Source organism: Mesoplodon bidens (assembly GCF_964165515.1).
Source record: "Mesoplodon bidens genome assembly, chromosome: 6".
In the NCBI taxonomy this organism is placed as follows: Eukaryota; Metazoa; Chordata; class Mammalia; order Artiodactyla; family Ziphiidae; genus Mesoplodon; species Mesoplodon bidens.
In genome coordinates, this window is record NC_138162.1 from 109491060 (window position 1) to 109508589 (window position 17530).

General features: G+C 40.5%; 2 protein-coding genes across 12 annotated transcripts in view; one reads left to right on the forward strand and one right to left on the reverse strand.

The window, feature by feature from the left end:
• The window catches only part of INTS9 (integrator complex subunit 9), a 115777-nt gene extending 100929 nt beyond the window's left edge, over nt 1-14848 (reverse strand). For 2 of the 3 annotated variants that reach the window (XM_081237006.1, XM_081237005.1), the window contains exon 1: nt 14631-14845. Coding sequence is in view for 2 of the 3 variants with exons in the window: in XM_081237005.1 (XP_081093131.1) it covers nt 14631-14639 (9 nt within the window). In the remaining variant the exon portion in view is untranslated. Of the gene's footprint in view, nt 1-14630 lie in introns of all 3 variants that reach the window. The other variant, XM_081237007.1, reaches the window with a different exon arrangement.
• Nucleotides 14849-15165: 317 nt separating this feature from the next.
• The window catches only part of HMBOX1 (homeobox containing 1), a 176796-nt gene continuing 174431 nt past the window's right edge, over nt 15166-17530 (forward strand). For all 9 annotated transcript variants that reach the window (XM_081236251.1, XM_081236250.1, XM_081236254.1 and 6 more), the window contains exon 1: nt 15166-15440. The gene's annotated coding sequence lies outside the window, so the exon portion shown is untranslated. The remainder of the gene's footprint in view (nt 15441-17530) is intronic.

Below are 17530 nucleotides of genomic sequence, written 5' to 3' on the forward strand. Positions count from 1 at the left end.
TATGGCTGCTCCCTCTTGCTTATCCTGTCCTCTGACTCGGCTTTCCATGAAAATGAGTAAAGAAGGAGAGAGTCGTCATAAAAAGCAACCCCCCCCCAACAGAAGCTCACGAAAGGTGGGAGTGTTGACAGGGAGGGAAAACAGGGGTTGGCTTGGGAACAAACATTGCTGGCGGTCTCTCTACACTGAGAGAAGATCCTCTCTCCACACACTAGCACGGGATAAAGAAACTGATCATGAGGATGTGGGGAAATGGAAACTCTCATTTACCTCTGCTGAGTGAAAAGGAAAAGAGCGTCTGAAGAGCAATACTGAATCAAAATTTAAAATGTGCCTATATAGCAATTTTACTTAAGGAATTGACACTAAGCAAACACCCAGATGGGTGCAAAAAATGTAAATAAAAATATGTTCTCTTCAGTATTGTGTGGGATAGTAGGGAATGGAAACCAAAATGTTCAATAGCAGAATAAATCCATACAACATAATACTATAAAAAGATTCAAAATGAGCTCATGAACATTCACAATGGAAAGGCTTGTAACAGAAAGTTGTCTCATTATCTGTATGCCCCTTTGCCCTTTCACAGGAGGACCCCAAATCTCAGCTGGAATTATGGCCACCTGGAATAGAGATTTCCCAGTCTCTCTTGCAACTAACTGTAGTCATGTAACTAAATTCTGGCCACAAAGAATATATTGAAGTCTGTGTACAACTCTGAGAAATAATCAAAGGGAAGGGGCATGCCTTTCCCTGTCCCTTCCTCCTTCCTGCTGACTAGAAAAAGGATCTGATGGCCTGAGCTGGTCAACTCACACTGGATCACAAACAGCAAGGCATATACTGAAGATGGTGGGGCGGCAAGCTAGCACGAGACCCTGGGTCTCTAATGGTCACAGACCTGGACTCTTTACCCCAGGACTTCCTTTGTAAGAGAGAAACAAACATCTAAACTGTTAAGCCATGGTTACTTCAGGCTTCTTATCACTCAGAGCTGAATCTGATCCTAACAGATTTATAGCCTTAGAGCGACTACAGGATATCAATGCACACAACCGTCATAGAAGATGACATACCAAAATGCTACACAGTGATTATTCTAGGTGGTGAGATTACAGGTGATTTTTGTTTTCTTCTTTATATCTTTCCATTATATTCAGAAAAAAATTTATGAGTATGTATTGGTTCTTTTTGAGAAAAGCATTTGAGAAAAGCATTTTGAGAAAATCATTTTGAGAAAAATGCTTTTTGAGAAAAGCATTCTAAAACTTCAAGTGAATTAAAGAAACAAGTTTTCTTTTATTTAGTCCCTTTGAAGAACTCTGATAGTTTAGTTGGATGGATTTCTTCATAAAAGAAACCATGTTGTCTCAGCTGACATCTCCCATTGAACGGCGGCAGCTTGCCTAGCCCAGAAATAGGTTTTGCCAGGCTGAATATCTCAGGGTCCCCTCAAGAACACTCCAAGGAGATGGTAATCCCACAGGCACTTTGCCAGTCCTCCACCAGGTTGCTGTGTACAGCTGGGTGACACAGTTTAACCAACAAAGCAACAATTTCATCCTTCAAAACTTTCAGGTCAACAATATGTTGAGTTATAGAAGCCAGACACGAAAGAGAACACACTCAGATGCATAACTAGATAAAAATTCATCAAACTGCACGCACACTTGAAATTTATGTTAGTTTTACTATTTGAAAATGTTATTTAAAAAATACCCTGAGGACAGCATCACACTTTCTGGTGATTTCTCTCTACTCAACCTGTTGATGTGACCAAGAATATTCTACGCGTTTAGCAGGTCTGCAGGAATGGGGCTCCCCAACTCTTTCTCAGTAAAGGCGAACGTCAAGGAATAAATGAGGGTGTCTGTTCTCTCCTTTTTCCTATCTGGGCACTCTTCTTACATGGCGCCCAACAACTGGTCCCACTGATTCTCTGGATCCCTTTCACTTTTTGATGTATTTATTAATTCTGTTACTGTTTATGAGGTCCTTGTAAGGTGCTTAGAAAAATCTTGTCCTAAGTAGGTAATTCTGACTTTGATTTACTTTGATGCATTTGCTAAGCTCCCTAATGCTTCTTGTTTTGATTATATTTCACTTTTAAAAATGTCTTCTGTAACTGCAATGATTTCACATTCCAAAGTTTTTAAGTGTGTAAAATACAGTTCTTCAAACTCCTCTGTCCTAGGCTTCAGAAGGGATGAATTTAAAGGCTCTAGGTGTTTAAAAATTCTTAAACTTCCCTGAAACTTTTTCTTAAAAAAAATCCTTATTTTGTTACTTCTCAAACCGCTAAGTCTTATACTCCAAGTCCACCACTGTGGCTTCAATCTACCTTTCTAACTTTCATTCCTAATACACTCAGCAAGGTCCCAACTGCAGTGAGCTAGAGCTCCAATCACACGTACAAACCTTTCAGATGTTAACAACACACATATAATAAAAATGTTGATATTCTAAAGTAATGAATTAGGAGAATATGAGAAGACAGAAATGTGTCTATTTTTGTACACACTGCTACAGAGCAAAAAACATATAAAGTGTATATGCACATTATGGGAAAACTGAACACCTTACTTCCAAATCTTTCTAAAAACCACTCTATTGAGGTGTGACTGACATGTGAAAAGATGTATTTAATGTAAATAAGTTGCTGAGTTTGGGGATAAGTATACATCCATGAAACCATCACCACCATCAAGTTTATAAACGTATCCATCACCTCTCAAAGTTTCCTCTCACTCCTACTATTATTACTACTATTTTGTGGGGGGGGGTGGTAGGGAAGAGGGTAGGAACTATGAATATAATCCAGATCCTTCTAAATTTAACTGTTCCGTCTACCTGGAATAAGACCATCATGTTCCTCCTTCGATGTTATTTGTCAGCCAAGGTACTTTCCAAGGCCAGCTCAAATTTTACTTCTCTAGGAAACTTTGATTCTCTGGTTGGAATTCATCTTTCATAATCCTGATATTACTACTGCCTTTATCACAGTCTGTCACTAAAACCACATACACTCAGTCACATACATCAATAGTATACACAGTACACTTATCTATGGTTTGCTGAATAGTGAGTTACTGAGAGGTAAGGTCTATGTCTTACTCATCTTTAGTTTGCTCCACAGCACCGAGGAGGTTTTGTACCAGATAGGCATTTAATAACATTCATTGGCTAGACAATTAGAGCCAAACGGTAGATTTTTGATACGGCTTCTCTTATCTGTTAGTTTTAACTATCACACTGTTGTTCATCAACAGTTTCTTCCTATTGGATCTATGCAGCTTGACTCAAATAGAGTTTAAAATAAATAAGCCACTGCCTAGGGCTCTGAATCCCTTTTTGTTTCTACCGATTTTTTTTTTTTGGTGTGGTAATTATGTTTATTTTAACAGACAATTTGTTTACATTTCTTGCCTTTATCAGACCTGTCTCTTAAGTACAAAAAGAGAGAAACTATTTCTGGCTGTTCTGTTTTCCAAGGAAACCTTGCAATTTTCTTTTAAGGTCATAGAAGTCTTTTACTTCTACAAGTCTGCTACGTACCACCTAAGACTTTAAGTTATAAAAACCATTGTTTTCTCAAAAGTCTGGAAATGGCTTGCAAGATATAATTAACTCCCTAGAACAAACAATAAAACACAAATAGATCTTCCTCTTAGAAAATAACTTACTGTTGGGCTATGTGAAAGAATCTGACTTTTTTTAGTGACTAGAAAATTTTGGAGCAAGAAAGCAGTTGTAGTATGTAAATTAAAATACACAAAAATTTCAAGCCAGAAGTCAATGTAACAGTGCCATGTTGAGTTCAAGCATCATGTCCACTCACATCAGAAACAGAACACAGATGTCTACGACCACCACTCCTGTTCCAAACTATTCTGGAAGTATAAGCCAATGTAATTACACCACAGGAAAAAGAAATGAGGTTAAAAAAATTATCTGCAAAGTTATACACCTAAAAACCTAAGAGAATTAAATGGAAAGATGAATACATATTAAAATAAGAAAGTTCAGCATAGGGCTATATAGAGAATGCAAAAAAGAAATACCCTTCTTATAAGTAAACAATGTAGGAAAAGATTCCAATTACAGTAACAACCAAAAAGATATGCTTAAAAAAAGGTTTAAATAAAGGAAAAGACATTTCTTGTTCTTAGATAGACTCAATGATATGTTGAAAGAAATAAGTCAATTCTCTCCTTAAATTTTGTAAATTTAACCTGATTCCAAGCAAAATATGAAAAGGATTTTACTGGAAATTAATAATTCTAAATTTTATATGAAAAATAAAGGAGAGTAGTCTGGAAAATTCTGAAGTGAGGAACAATGAGTGGTAACAAGTACTACAAGATATTAAAATACACTCTAGAGCTACAGAAGGTAAAATAGTTTAGCAGTGTAGTATTAATAGATCAAGTAGGGGAGAAGAGAGATGAAAAGGAAATGGAAATATAGGTGCTTTTCTACACATATGAAAAGATGTTCCACGTCTTATATAAAATGAGAACAAAATAACATAAAAAAGTATAATGACATATGATTTTTTTCACTTTCCCAGGAGAAAAAAATAAGACAGCTTGATGATAACACGGTAGTGATGAGTTGGGATACGCTGCTGGCAAGAGAGTAATCTGCTAAGTCGCGATGGGGACATTTTGGCAATAAAATGAAATAAAAAATGCATATACACTTTGACATATATCCTACAGATATACTTCCAAAAATGCTCACAAAAGAGATTATCTATGCGACGAGATTTCTAATCACTAAAGACTGGAAACAACCTCATGCTCACAGAGGAAGGTTTGGTTAGATAAATTACGGTATACCTAAATAACAAAACACTGTGCAACTGACTTTTTTTCTGGCAATAGTTTAAACATATTTTTGAGCCGTGCTGACACTAATTTCACATGTTATGTATTATATTAGCAACAAAAACCATGCCCTAAACTTTAAGTAACAATGAATGATACTCAAATGGTTGGGAGGGATGTATGTGGAGGAAGGAGAACTCTACCTTCCAGCCTAACATCCATGATTCTAAACTCCTCCTTTAGACAATGAAAAGACAAGGTGTCTGTTACAAATATTAAAAAGAAAAAAATTTTTGAAAGGAGTACTGAAACTATTTCATTGTTTAGAATGAAAGTAACATGAAAACAAATGACCCAGGATCTTGTTAAGTGCAGACTCAATTAGGTGTGGGTATGCTGTGTTTTATAAAATGAAGCTGTTCTAAATTTTGACATGAAATGATCTCTAAGATGCATTTCTAACTTAAAAAAGAAAGAGGAATATGCAAAACTAGTGTGGGCAGTATCTCATCATTTATGTAAAAAACAAAAAAAGGGATGGAAATTATACACATGTGTATATTTCCCCGGAATATCTCTGAAGGATCCACAAGAAACTGACAACTGAGATTGCTCTTGAGGAGGAAGATAAAGGTGGCACAGGATCTTCTCTCTCTCTCTTTTTTTTAAACTTGTGTACAGATTTTTTAAAATTAAACAATGTGCATGTATTACCTATTTTAAGAAACACAAAAAGATGCTCAATATCACCAATCATTAGGGAAATGTAAATCAAAACCTTACTGAGATACTACTTCACATCCATCAGGATAGCTATTATCTAAACGAACAAAGATAAAATGACAAGTGTTGACGAGCAGTGAAGATGCGGAGAAATCAGAACCCTTGTGCATCGCTGGTGGGAATGTAAAAAATGGAAAACAGTATGTTGGTTCCTCAGAAAATTAAATTAGAATTACTGTATGATCCAGCAATTCAACTTCTGGGTGTATACCAAAAAAATTTGAAAGCAGAAACTTGAACAGATTTTTGTACATCCATGTTCACAGCAGCTTTAGTCACAACAACCAAAAGGTGGAAACAACCCAAGTGTCTACTGACAGATGAATGTATAAAACATATGTGGTATACAATAGAATATTATTCAGCCCTAAAAAGGAAGGAAATTTTGATGCAGGCTACAACATGGATGAACCTTGATGATATTATGCTAAGTGATGTCTGGAAACGGATGGTGGTGATGGCTGCACAACAATGTGAATGTAATGTCACTGAACTGTACACTTAAAAATGGTTAAAATAGTAAATTTTATGTTGTGTACATTTTATCACAATTTTTAAAAAATGTAATGCACAAAGAGAAAATCTGAAGAGACCTATAGCAGGTAAAGAAATTGACTTAGTCATTTAAAAATCTTCCCAGAAAAGTCCAGGCCCAGATGGCTTCACTGATGAATTCTATCAAACATTTAAAGAGAAATACCAATTCTTCACACATACTCTTCTGGAATATAGAGGAGAGAACATTTCCCAGCTCATTCTATGAGAACAATATTACTGATACAAAAGCCAGATAAAGACATCATAAGAAAACTACAGACCAATTTCTCTCATGAATATATATATATATATATATATATATATATATATGCAAAAATCATCAACAAAATATCAGCAAACTAAATCCAGCAATATCTAAAAAGGATTCTACATCATGACCAACTGGGAATTATGCCTGGAATGCAAGATTGATTTAACATTAAAAATTCAACTAAGTTAATATACTATATTAATAAAGGACAAAAACCATATGATCATCTTGATACACAAAGGAAAAGCACTTGATAAAATCCAAGACCCATTCATGATAAAAATGGTCAACAAACCAGGAATAGAAGGGAACATCATCAACTTGATAAAAGGCAACTATGAAAAACCTACAGCTCATATTGTATTCAGTGGTGAAAGACTAAATGCTTTCTCCCTAAGACTGGGAAGGGGAAAAAAGACTGGCACCATTGCTTGCACCACTTCTATTCAATATTGTATTGGAGGTTCTAGCCAGTGTAATCATGAAAGACAAAGAAATGAAAACATGGAGAAATCAGAAATAAAAACTTATGTCCATACAATATTAATAGCCCCAAAGTGGAAACAATCCAGATGTCTATCAACTGGTACCTGGATAAACAAAATGTGACATATTCATATAGAATATTACTGAGCAATACATGCTACAACATGGATGAACCTCAAAAACATTATGCTAAATGAAAAGTCAGACACAGAAGACTGCATATTGCATGAATCAATTCATATGAAATGACCAGAAAGGGCAAATCTACAAGACAGAAAATAGATTAGTGGTTGCCTGGGCCTGGAGGTAGTTAAGGGGATTGCTAATGGGCACAAGGGATCTTTTTGGAGTAATGAAAATATTCTAAAACTGGATTGTGGTGATTGTTGTATAACTCTGTAAATTTACTAAAAGTCACTGCAATGTACCTTTTAAATGTATGAGTTTTGTGGTATGTTAATTTTACCTCAGTAAAGCTATTTAAAAAATGTAAAAAAAGTAACAATTATAATAATATCCTTTACATTATTAATACTACTTCTTGTTTACCTGTATTTTCATACACTGAAAAAACATATGAGAAAGAAGACTTATTAAATTAGAACATCTAATTATGCCTTTCTCTATTTTACTGGAATAGAAAAATGCAGAAATACTATATTTAGGAAAAGCCAATCTCTGCTTAGGCCATAAATCTGAAGAATAGATTATGCAAGACCTTTCATTAGTCACGGTCCCCCACCCCATTCATAAGCATGAGTAATGAAAAATAAACTGCACCTTAAGGGCAAAAAGGGTGTTAGTTTTACAATTCCTATTAAAGAATGGCTTTCTTGAACATCATCTATCTGATTATCTATCCTTGAGAGAGCTAAAGTTCATTCAGCTGTGCTTTCAATAAATTAAAATGTTTTAGACCCTTAGGGCATTTCCTTCAGATATATGGTCAATCAGGGGCAATTTAAACTTCCTGTTTTCCTCACAGTAAAATTCCCACCACAGGTTAGTCTTGATCACCGAGCCCCTTGGGGCTTTCAAGCTAACTCCTTTCTCCTACGTCTTTCCTATTCCCCCTCATCTTCTGTTGGCATTCTTGCCTTTTCTCAGGATCTCCGCAAATTCTGACATCTGTCCTTCTGACTTAGCCCTTCCTGATATGCCAACTCCTAGTTTCATCTCACCGGTCATCCCTTTCCTTTCTGGGGGGCACGGAGGTCTCCTCTGCCATTTACACACACTTGACCCAGGTGCCTCTCCAATCTGCCGGACCCCGTAATACTTATAATAACAACTACTGCTCCCACGCATCAGCATTTTCAAAGCAACACCAGAGGTTCTTTGAAAAATTCCTTTTAAAGATTCTCACGGCACCATTTTTTTAATCTGAAGAAATCTGCTCCTCTTTTTGGTACATTTTCCCACATCCATACATCACTACTGTAAGGACCTTTTACTAAATATAGCCGAAGTCTAAGAGACAAGAGGGTGTGAGGACTGATGAAAGAAGATGGTTACATTAGTAAGACACATAGTAAGAGTAAAGAAACAGATGGCATCCCTGGCAAGAGTGGGGAAACGTATTCTCATACATTACTGGTACAATGGTAAACCAGTGGGCAAATTGGCCATGTCGGTTACAATTTTAAGAAGGCATCTTCTAGGATACAATTAAATACATTTTGAAGCATTATATTCAAAAACTACTTGAGCCAGGGCCCAACAATATCACTACATCAGAAGTTCACTGTAATATTGTTTGAACTGCACAGTAAGCCCGCTGGACTTTACGTTCCATAAAGGCAGAGAGTAAATCTGTTTTCTTCACTGGAACATGCCTAGTACCTTGGGTAATGCATAGCACAGAAGAGGCAGGTGTTCAGGAAGATCTGTTGAATGAATAAATTGATGATGATGACTGAAGAGCAGTTTACCCCTGGACCTCTGCTGGTATTCAGCAAGCCAGGAGAGAACTTTCCATTTGGAATGCTAGGTTTTACTGAGTCCTGTGGCCATGATGCATTCTTGGCCCTTGTCCTTCAAGTACACTTTGTGGATCATCAGAGCAAATGGCAGAGGGATTTGAGTACGCAGAGTAGGCCAGTCACAAAACAAATGTGCTACTGCAGTTATAGGCAACAGCAATGTTGTCATGCTTGTTCCGTATGTCAGACTATATGTATTGCATGCAAATATAAAATTTTCTTTTCAAGTCAACTGTTACTGAAAAAAACCTTGCTATATATATTTTTTGCCTTAAGTATAAAAGATTTAATCTTCAGGGTAACCATTAGGACTTTGAAATGCCCAAGACTAAAATAGCCGGTTTTATCTGAGAGCACTATTGAACAATGTATGTGATTTGGCCTTATGTCACTTTTCAGAGTTTGAGGAAAGCATTCTAAAGGGAAAAAACCTATCACGCTGAGGTGGTGATGATAAAACGTGACCTTCCTAAAACTTGAAATGATATTAAATCATAAAGACACACGAGGGCACTCTAATCAACCAGCAAAGAGAAACACAGAAAAGATAGTGAAATCAGGTTGACATTTTAACAACTGTACTGAAATAGGTGAATTAAGTCCTGGTAAAAGTGTGAGTGTTTGTAATTTACAGCAAGAAATTTCTGTTCCTAATCCAAAGCCTAAGAAGCCAAAAGGATCCTGCAAGTCTGAAAATTGCAGGAAGAATTCATCACACTCAGATCCAAGGTGAGGATTAACCACACCCCTTTCTAATGATTTGTTAAATTGACCTTGGAGCAGGATTTGCCCCTTTCAAGCCAATATTTTCTTTATAATCTACAATTCCACTTGGTGCTTTACTTGTCCTCCGCTGGAAGCGGCCCATGAATCCACTGCTTTGCTCCATCTGTTCTCCTAAGAGACATGGTGAGTTAAAAGTTTGAGCCTCCCCGCCACCCCCCAAAGCCAGTAGTAATTAAACAGCATTTTCATAGAGGAGCATAGACCACCAAAGAATATACCTCAAGGCCTTCTTGAGGCTTTAAGTTTGTAAATAAAACTACAGCATATAATTTCCTCCATCAAATTCAAAAAGTATAACGTAACAAGCGTTTAAGTGACCTTTCTTTCAGACCTTTAACAGTGGGCCACAAGAACTGCAGAGAGCCCTGGATTCTGAGGCAATCAGGCTCATTCACTAAGGATTGTCATTTACCTTTTTTTTTTTTTTTTTTTGCGGTACGCGGGCCTCTCACTGTTGTGGCCCCTCCCGTCGCGGAGCACAGGCTCCGGACGCGCAGGCTCAGCGGCCATGGCTCACGGGCCCAGCCGCTCCGCGGCATGTGGGATCCTCCCGGACCGGGGCACGAACCGGTGTCCCCTGCATCGGCAGGCAGACTCTCAACCACTGCGCCACCAGGGAAGCCCCTGTCATTCATCTTAAAGGCACATTCAAATTTGTGCCTCAGCAAAATTACAAATAATTCCCTGTCATCGATCTTTGGGGTCAAATGTAATAGTTAGAATGGAAAGTATTAAAACTCTGAATGCCAAAGGTATACTGTGGTTGCATAATAAAATCTTTGACTGAATAAACTAGAAGATTCTCTCCATCACTGGAACTATCTATAGGAAGTATGACACACAATGCATTCTTGAACTGCTTCTTATCATTTTATTCACTTTAACCTTCATCTATTTTAATGACTAAATTCCTGGCCATGATGTTTCAAATTCAATTTCTGTCAATGTATTCGGTATTTTTTTTTTTTTGTCTCATGGTCTTTTGGTAAAGACCCAGGTGAATTCTAGTTTCTACCCTTTGCTGAATTTGGCCATCAGGGTGCACCCAATTAGGCTCAATCTATACTAAAAGCAGAACATGTTCTAAAATGTGCTAATTTAGAGGACACGTTTCTAATTTTCCTGTTCCTTTCAAAATTATTCTGATTAACTGAACGTGCCAATTAATTTTCCTTAGTTAAATAAAGCTGCCTGATATTATAGACAGTCATTAAAATCCTTTGAGCTGGTATCTCTCTAAGAAGGAGCTATCCAAGGATTACATTATATTGGCATCCAGCATCTTCCTTTGGGTGTGTGAAAAGCCACCAAGACAGTGATAGGTAAGGTTAGAGAACTATAAATGGCATCACAGAGGCTAAATTGGGTAGTATAGACACCAACCTGGGTACTCAACTGGTATGCTCTGATATGGAGCCCTTTAGATGATCAAGGAAGTACCCAGAGTTTAATTTCTTACCAATAATCTTTCTTAAGATCTTAACTCAGCCAAACTCAGATTTAAAGCTAATTTAGAAAATATCCTTGAATGAACTTTCTCAGTCTGCATTCTGGCTTCGTTTCTGTGAGAGATAACCCAGCATGTGCTGGTCCCTGTGCAAAGCACCAGAGTCCCTGCCCTCATTAAGCAACAGACTTTGGAGGAAGAAATCTTGGGTTCAGATCCTGGGTCTACCACTCTTTTCATCTGCGTAACTTCGAGCCACTTCATCTCCTGAAGGCTCAGTTTTTCTTCTATAAAATGGGAACACTATCATCTAGATCAAAGGATAAAATGTGACACTAAATAGCAAGTACCTCCCTAGCACAATGCCTGGCACACAGTAAGTGCTCCATAAAAGGCAGCAATCATTCTTTTTCACTCCAATGGTTATTGCTTATTGTAATGTTTTGAGTTCACCCCTTAATCTTTTCTCAAGAATATTAACAGACCTTGACAATCTTTCAAGAATTATTTATTCAACTACTATTTAGTGGCATCACACAATGTTTCGGGCCCTGGGAATTCAAGAGTCCACAAGGAGGACAGACATAAAACCAATAATTACAAGTGCCATAAAAAAGGAAGTGTGCCATGGAAGCACATAACAGGGGTACTTAATTCACGGAAACCTTGAAGAAGTGCTATTTAAACAGAGGTCTGAAATATATGAAGAAATAAGTCAGGCAAAAAACAGGTGGAGGCAATGGAGCAGATTTAAAGTCCCAGAGGCAAAAGAGAGTGGGGTGGGGGGCACTTCCCTGGCGGCACAGTGGCTAAGACCCCGCACTCCCAATGCAGGGGGCCCGGGTTCGATCCCTGGCCAGGGAACTAGATCCCACATGCCGCAACTAAAGATCCTGCATGCTGCAACTAAGACCTGGTGCAGCCGAAATTAATTAATTAAAAAAAAGAGAGCAGGGGGAGTTCAAGGAACTGGAAGACGTGCAATATAATTGGAACGAGGAGATCAAGAGAGAGGAGGGCTGGAGAAGTTGGGAGGACCAGGTAAGTCAAGAATTGTAAGACTTTATCCTAAGGGCAAAGGAAGCTACTGAGGGGTTTTAGGGAACTCTGCAATTTCAAGCAACTTCTGGGATACGGGGTAGAGAATGGATTGGAGGGTGTTGAGACTGAGTGCAGGGAGACCAGTTAGAAGGCCTTGTTGAATTCCAAGTGTCAAGTGAAAAGAGCCCGTACAAAGGGAGTATTAGTGGGACTGGAGAGACACAAACCAGTTCAAGAACCGCAGAATCAAAAAGATGTGGTCATACATTGGGCGTGGGATGGATATTTGGAGAAGCCATCATCTCCAAAACAAGAATGTGCTTGATAACATGTATTTCTGTGTTTCATGATATAAATATAAAATATGGCTTACTACATATTTCTGATGCAGTAAAAAAGGTTAAAATTTTTAGGCCATGGAGGATTTATTCCAACTCTATGGGAGGCATGACACAAAAAAAGAAGTCTAACTTACTGAGTGCTAATATGCTAATGTTTTTGAAACCACTTTGCTGTGTTGAAAGATATTCTGCATTACAAATCATCAACTACCAAATGACTTTTAGTTATGTACTACGTGGATGACAAGTAAAGAGGGAGGGAGTATAGACAATACTTCCTCTTCCTCTGAGGCATTTTATGGTTCTTAAAGGAAAAAAAGTGAGTTTCTACTTTTTTCCACGTTTTCACATCTCTAAATAAAATAAGCAGGAGGAGTTTATAAGCAAACCAAAGTATATGTAAACTAAACCCTACTCTCTGATACCCTCAGCAAATGAGTTGTTATGGAAAAAAGCTGTTTCCCACTTGCCTGCCTTTGCACCAAGCACACCAATTGTGATTTATCTTTTATTGAGGGAACATGGTCTGTGTTTCAACCATTCTGGTGCCAAGCTCTGTTGTTTCTATAAACTGAACCCTCTTCAAGAAGGTCCTAGCCTACTCACCCTTCTTATCAGTTAAAGAGTCGCCTTTCCAAGGAGCTGTCTCACACTCCCCATGCACCCTCATTATCCTCTCAATCCCCAAACCCTGAACACGAACACAGTGAATTATAACTTTTTCATTACCTTTGTATCTTCTTCATTAGATTGCATGCTTCTTTAGAGCAAGGGTAGTGACTTTCAATTCTGCATTTTTAAATGTTTCCAAATCTGACCCAGGAGCAAATTGTTACTCTCAACGTCTACTGATCTGTGCCCTTCTCCTTACCTAAGCAGCTGTAGATAGAGACAGTTCTGGAGTTGAATCCACTTTTTTTTTTTTTCGGTACGCGGGCCTCTCACTGCTGTGGCCTCTCCCGTCGCGGAGCACAGGCTCCGGACGCGCAGGCTCAGCGGCCATGGCTCATGGGCCCAGCCGCTCTGCGGCATGTGGGATCCTCCCGGACCGGGGCACGAACCCGCGTCCCCTGCATCGGCAGGCGGACTCTCAACCACTGCGCCACCAGGGAAGCCCTGAATCCACTTTTAATACTTTCTCTGACTTCTCAGAAAACAGCTGACACTGTGCAGAGTATATATGTCTGTAGCGTGTGTGTGTATGTACGCGTGCACTTTGCAAAAGCATGCTCAAATAATTAAGAAAAGAAACCTTTTGTTTTTCTACAAAAACTACAGAAAGTAAAGCCTGACAACACTTGGCTGCAGGAACATGAATTTTAAAAGGTTGAGAAACAGCATCTCACACCTGCTTCTCTACTCTAATTATGCTATTACTAATCCCATACAGCTGGAGTAAACTAGTTAAATCTGTGTGCACAGAGTAAAATGGCTCAAAACAAAGGCCTGAGCAGCTTTCCTATAAGCCAAGTGTTTGAGTTTTGTGATGCAAAGACTTTTCCAGGTATCCTGGCATGCTCCATCTAACCTTGGCTCACGCAGTCCCTTACAGCTCTAGACTGGACCGCCTTAACACTTCCTTTCAGCCCATCTTACACAGGGTTTAAGATTCAAATCCTCCAAGATCACACCCTGACCTCGTCCTTCTCTGAACAGCAAGGGCAGTTAGGAGTCTATAACGGAAAATTTAATAAGAGATTACGCTCTGCCCAGTATTTTCTAAACTCTGTTCATATGTTAACCAAAGCCTTCTCAACAACCGTAGGAAGAAACGCTTATCAAGTGCCAATCTCGTGGAAAGAAATTAACCCATTATAACACTCACGTGGCGGCTGCGAAACAAACCTGGTTCATTAAGCCCAATGTTAGTTTGTATGTGAAGAAAGGTGACAGAGTCAATCTCTTATCTAACCAAAGGGACCCGCCAAGGAATGAATAAGACCAGGCAGTTACGGGGGGTCGGGGGTGGGAGGTGGGATTCAAACTCCTCAGCAACAAACAGTAGCTTTCCTTAGTCCACCCCACTTTCTAGTCCCTGACACCCCTCCTCCGCGACGGTTCCCTTCCCAAGGTGGAAACGACGAAGTCCAAAAGGATATGCCCTCTGACCTAAGAGCGGAGACTCACCAGTTTCATATTGGACTTTTGGCTGTTCAAAACCAGTCACTCCACTCCTCAGACCCAGAAAGCGTCTTCCGGTTCAATCTCCGCCACCGGCCTGCAGAGAGCATCGCGGGACATGCAGTCTTTCTTCCCTACGCACCGCCCCCCCCGCTGCATCATGGGAAATGTAGTCATCTCTCCGTGCATCATGGGAACTGTGGTCGTCTTTCCTTTTCCTCCCTTTCCTCTCAGAATACCTCCTTCCGTCAGCTCAAATTCATCCCGGCCGCCAATTCATCCTCCCTCTCCACCCCAGCATGATATCATGTCCCCCTTCTGGGCCCGGGATCCATTGTATTCTGGGATGTGTAGTCCCTACGGCTTTGGCGCCCCTTTCCCCTCCTCCCTGTGGGAAGGCGGATGGGCGCGGGACTTGCCGGGAGCTGTAGTTCCCTGGGGCCTCCGGACGCCCGGTCCGGCGCCTTTACTCAAGGGAGGCAGGAACTACAACTCCCAGGGCCGCCAGGCGGCAGCAGGTGGGAGCGGGGCTGTTGATATCAATATGGCGGTTGTCAGCCAGACAAAGACAGTCAGTCTGATGTGATTGAGACAAGGGAGGTTTTCAGGGGGAGACTGGGAGATAGGGGCCTCCCCTCCCCCTTCTCCTCTTCCTGCGCCGGCCTCAACCCCTCCCCAGTCCCCTCCCGACGGGCGCCCCACGCGGAAGACACCCCTCCCCCTCCCGCTTTCCCCTCCTCCCTACCTCAGCCCTTCGTACCGGGACGTTGGGGAGGGGGCTGTGCCGGGCGGAGAGAACTCAGCAAGGATTCTGAGGTGAGTCGAGCGGTTTGGAAGCCGGACTATCTCAAGTCTCTTTCCTCACTTCTTTCTCTTCACTTTTTTTTTTTTTTGGAGGGGTTTGGGGGAAAAAGTGAGTGGGCTGGGGATGGGTCTCTTAAGCGGCCCGACTGAGTGGAGGGAGGAAGCGGGGGGCTTCCGACGGGGGCGACCCGGACGCAGGGTCTGGGGTGGGGCAGTTTGTGGGGGCGGTAATGGAAAGGCGTCGGTTGCTCCCCAACTCTTTTCTCCTGGTTGCCTCCCCGATGGGCGGAAGGTTTGAATCCTGGAGGTGGGGTCTCTTGTTTGGAGTTTGGGAAACTGTGAGGGGAATTTGAGGTGTGTGGGTTTGTTTGGGGTGCAGAACTGTGTTTGAAACTGGGTGACGTGTACTTGGGTGATGTGTTCGCCTTGAATAAACGACTCCGGAGAGGAAGTTCGAGAGCCGGAGTCGGAGCTTTTAGCTGGGCCTGGGCGGAGAGGCGTGCGCGAGGTGCGGGTCCTGAACCTCTGGGCTGGCGACGCGGCGCAGGGTGGCCGCGGTGAGCGACTCGTTTGTGTCCCATCGCCCGCTCACACTCCTCCCCGCCTCCCGGGACGCATCTCCACCCCAAACTCCGGGCAGGAGCCCTGGAGCGATGCGGGGGTGTGGAGATGGCTTTTTGCATCCTGAAGTCGGCAGCTAGGTGGGAAAGGAAAAGTGTTCTTAATATTTTATTCCGGAACCGTGTTTTGGTTACACTGTTGGGGCTACTTTGAAAGGAGTCCTCCACCCACCCTCACCCCGAAACAGTAGGTGTAGGGATCTCGCTGTGGTCTTCGCGTTCAATATAGATTAAACAGTACTTAAGATTCGGGGGCTTGGGGGTGGGGCTTCGGGAGTGCTGCCATGTGTACGCGTCTCTGTGTGTCTACTGAAGACACGGAATGACTGTTGTGTATCCTGAGATAGGGCGACTTATTTTCGTAGTAGGAAGAACTGTTGGAAATTGTTGGAGGTGCGGGGGGAGTAGCGGAAAGGCGCTGCTTGTATTTTTCTCCTACCCCACCCTGTTCTGTCTCGCATTTGTCTGAAAGCTGGTATGGAAGAGAGAGGAAACACTGGGTGAGTGAAGGGGAGAATGCAGTTGGCATTAAAGATTCTGTACTATGGAAAGTTGAATGGTGGTATAGAGTGGTTGCTGTTTTTATTTACCCTGGAGCTTTAAAAACCCTACGTATCATATAGGAGAGAATGATGTGACTAGTTCATTTCTCTGGGATCCTGCAGGTATAGAAACCTCTGTCTTCTCTCCCTGCCTGCCTGCCTGCCCGCCCGCCTGCCTGTCTGCCTTCCTTCCCTCCTTCTTTCCTTTCTTTCTTGGCGTGGTACATTTCTCTTCCTGGATGGACATGCTGCCTCCTGTGCCTGTTTATTTAGTTTGTGCTACGTGGTTGTGCTTTTAGTGGTTTTGCTGTGAAATGCATCATTCGATGAAAAGGACCTGCATTTGTTTTTATTTTGCATTTCTTCCACAGGTAATTATCACATCAAGATCGCAGTGCTTTGCACTGAACTTATTTTAAAATTGCACAACTAAGATAGACATAGTTGAGTTATGTGTATAAGTCAAGTTTGGCAAATTTGAATTCTGATTTTTTTTTCTTCCTAGTTTCAATTGGAGTTATAAAGGAAAGAGGATTGCAACATCTCTTGTTTCTCACAGTGTTTAATATTTAAAAACATTACACCAGGAGATTTAAGATAATATAATTTGTACTTCTTTCGGTCTGAAATATAAGTTTTTCAATAACCATTCTTTTGTCACAGATTTTTCGTGTAATGGACTTTTAAATAACTAAAGGATTTGGCATAATTTCTCTTTCGACTGCTGAGAATTTAATGTATTTACATATTTACATATCCAAACTTATCAATTCTTGAATCTATCAGTGAAGGACCTTAGATACCATAAAAACTGAAAGTCACATAGTGTGTAATTTTATGGTATGTTTTATAACCTTTGATTTGAAATTTCTGCAGTTGGTCATTCACAGATAAGCTGTCTATAAACATGAGGTAGCATATATATTTAGATTGACCTGAA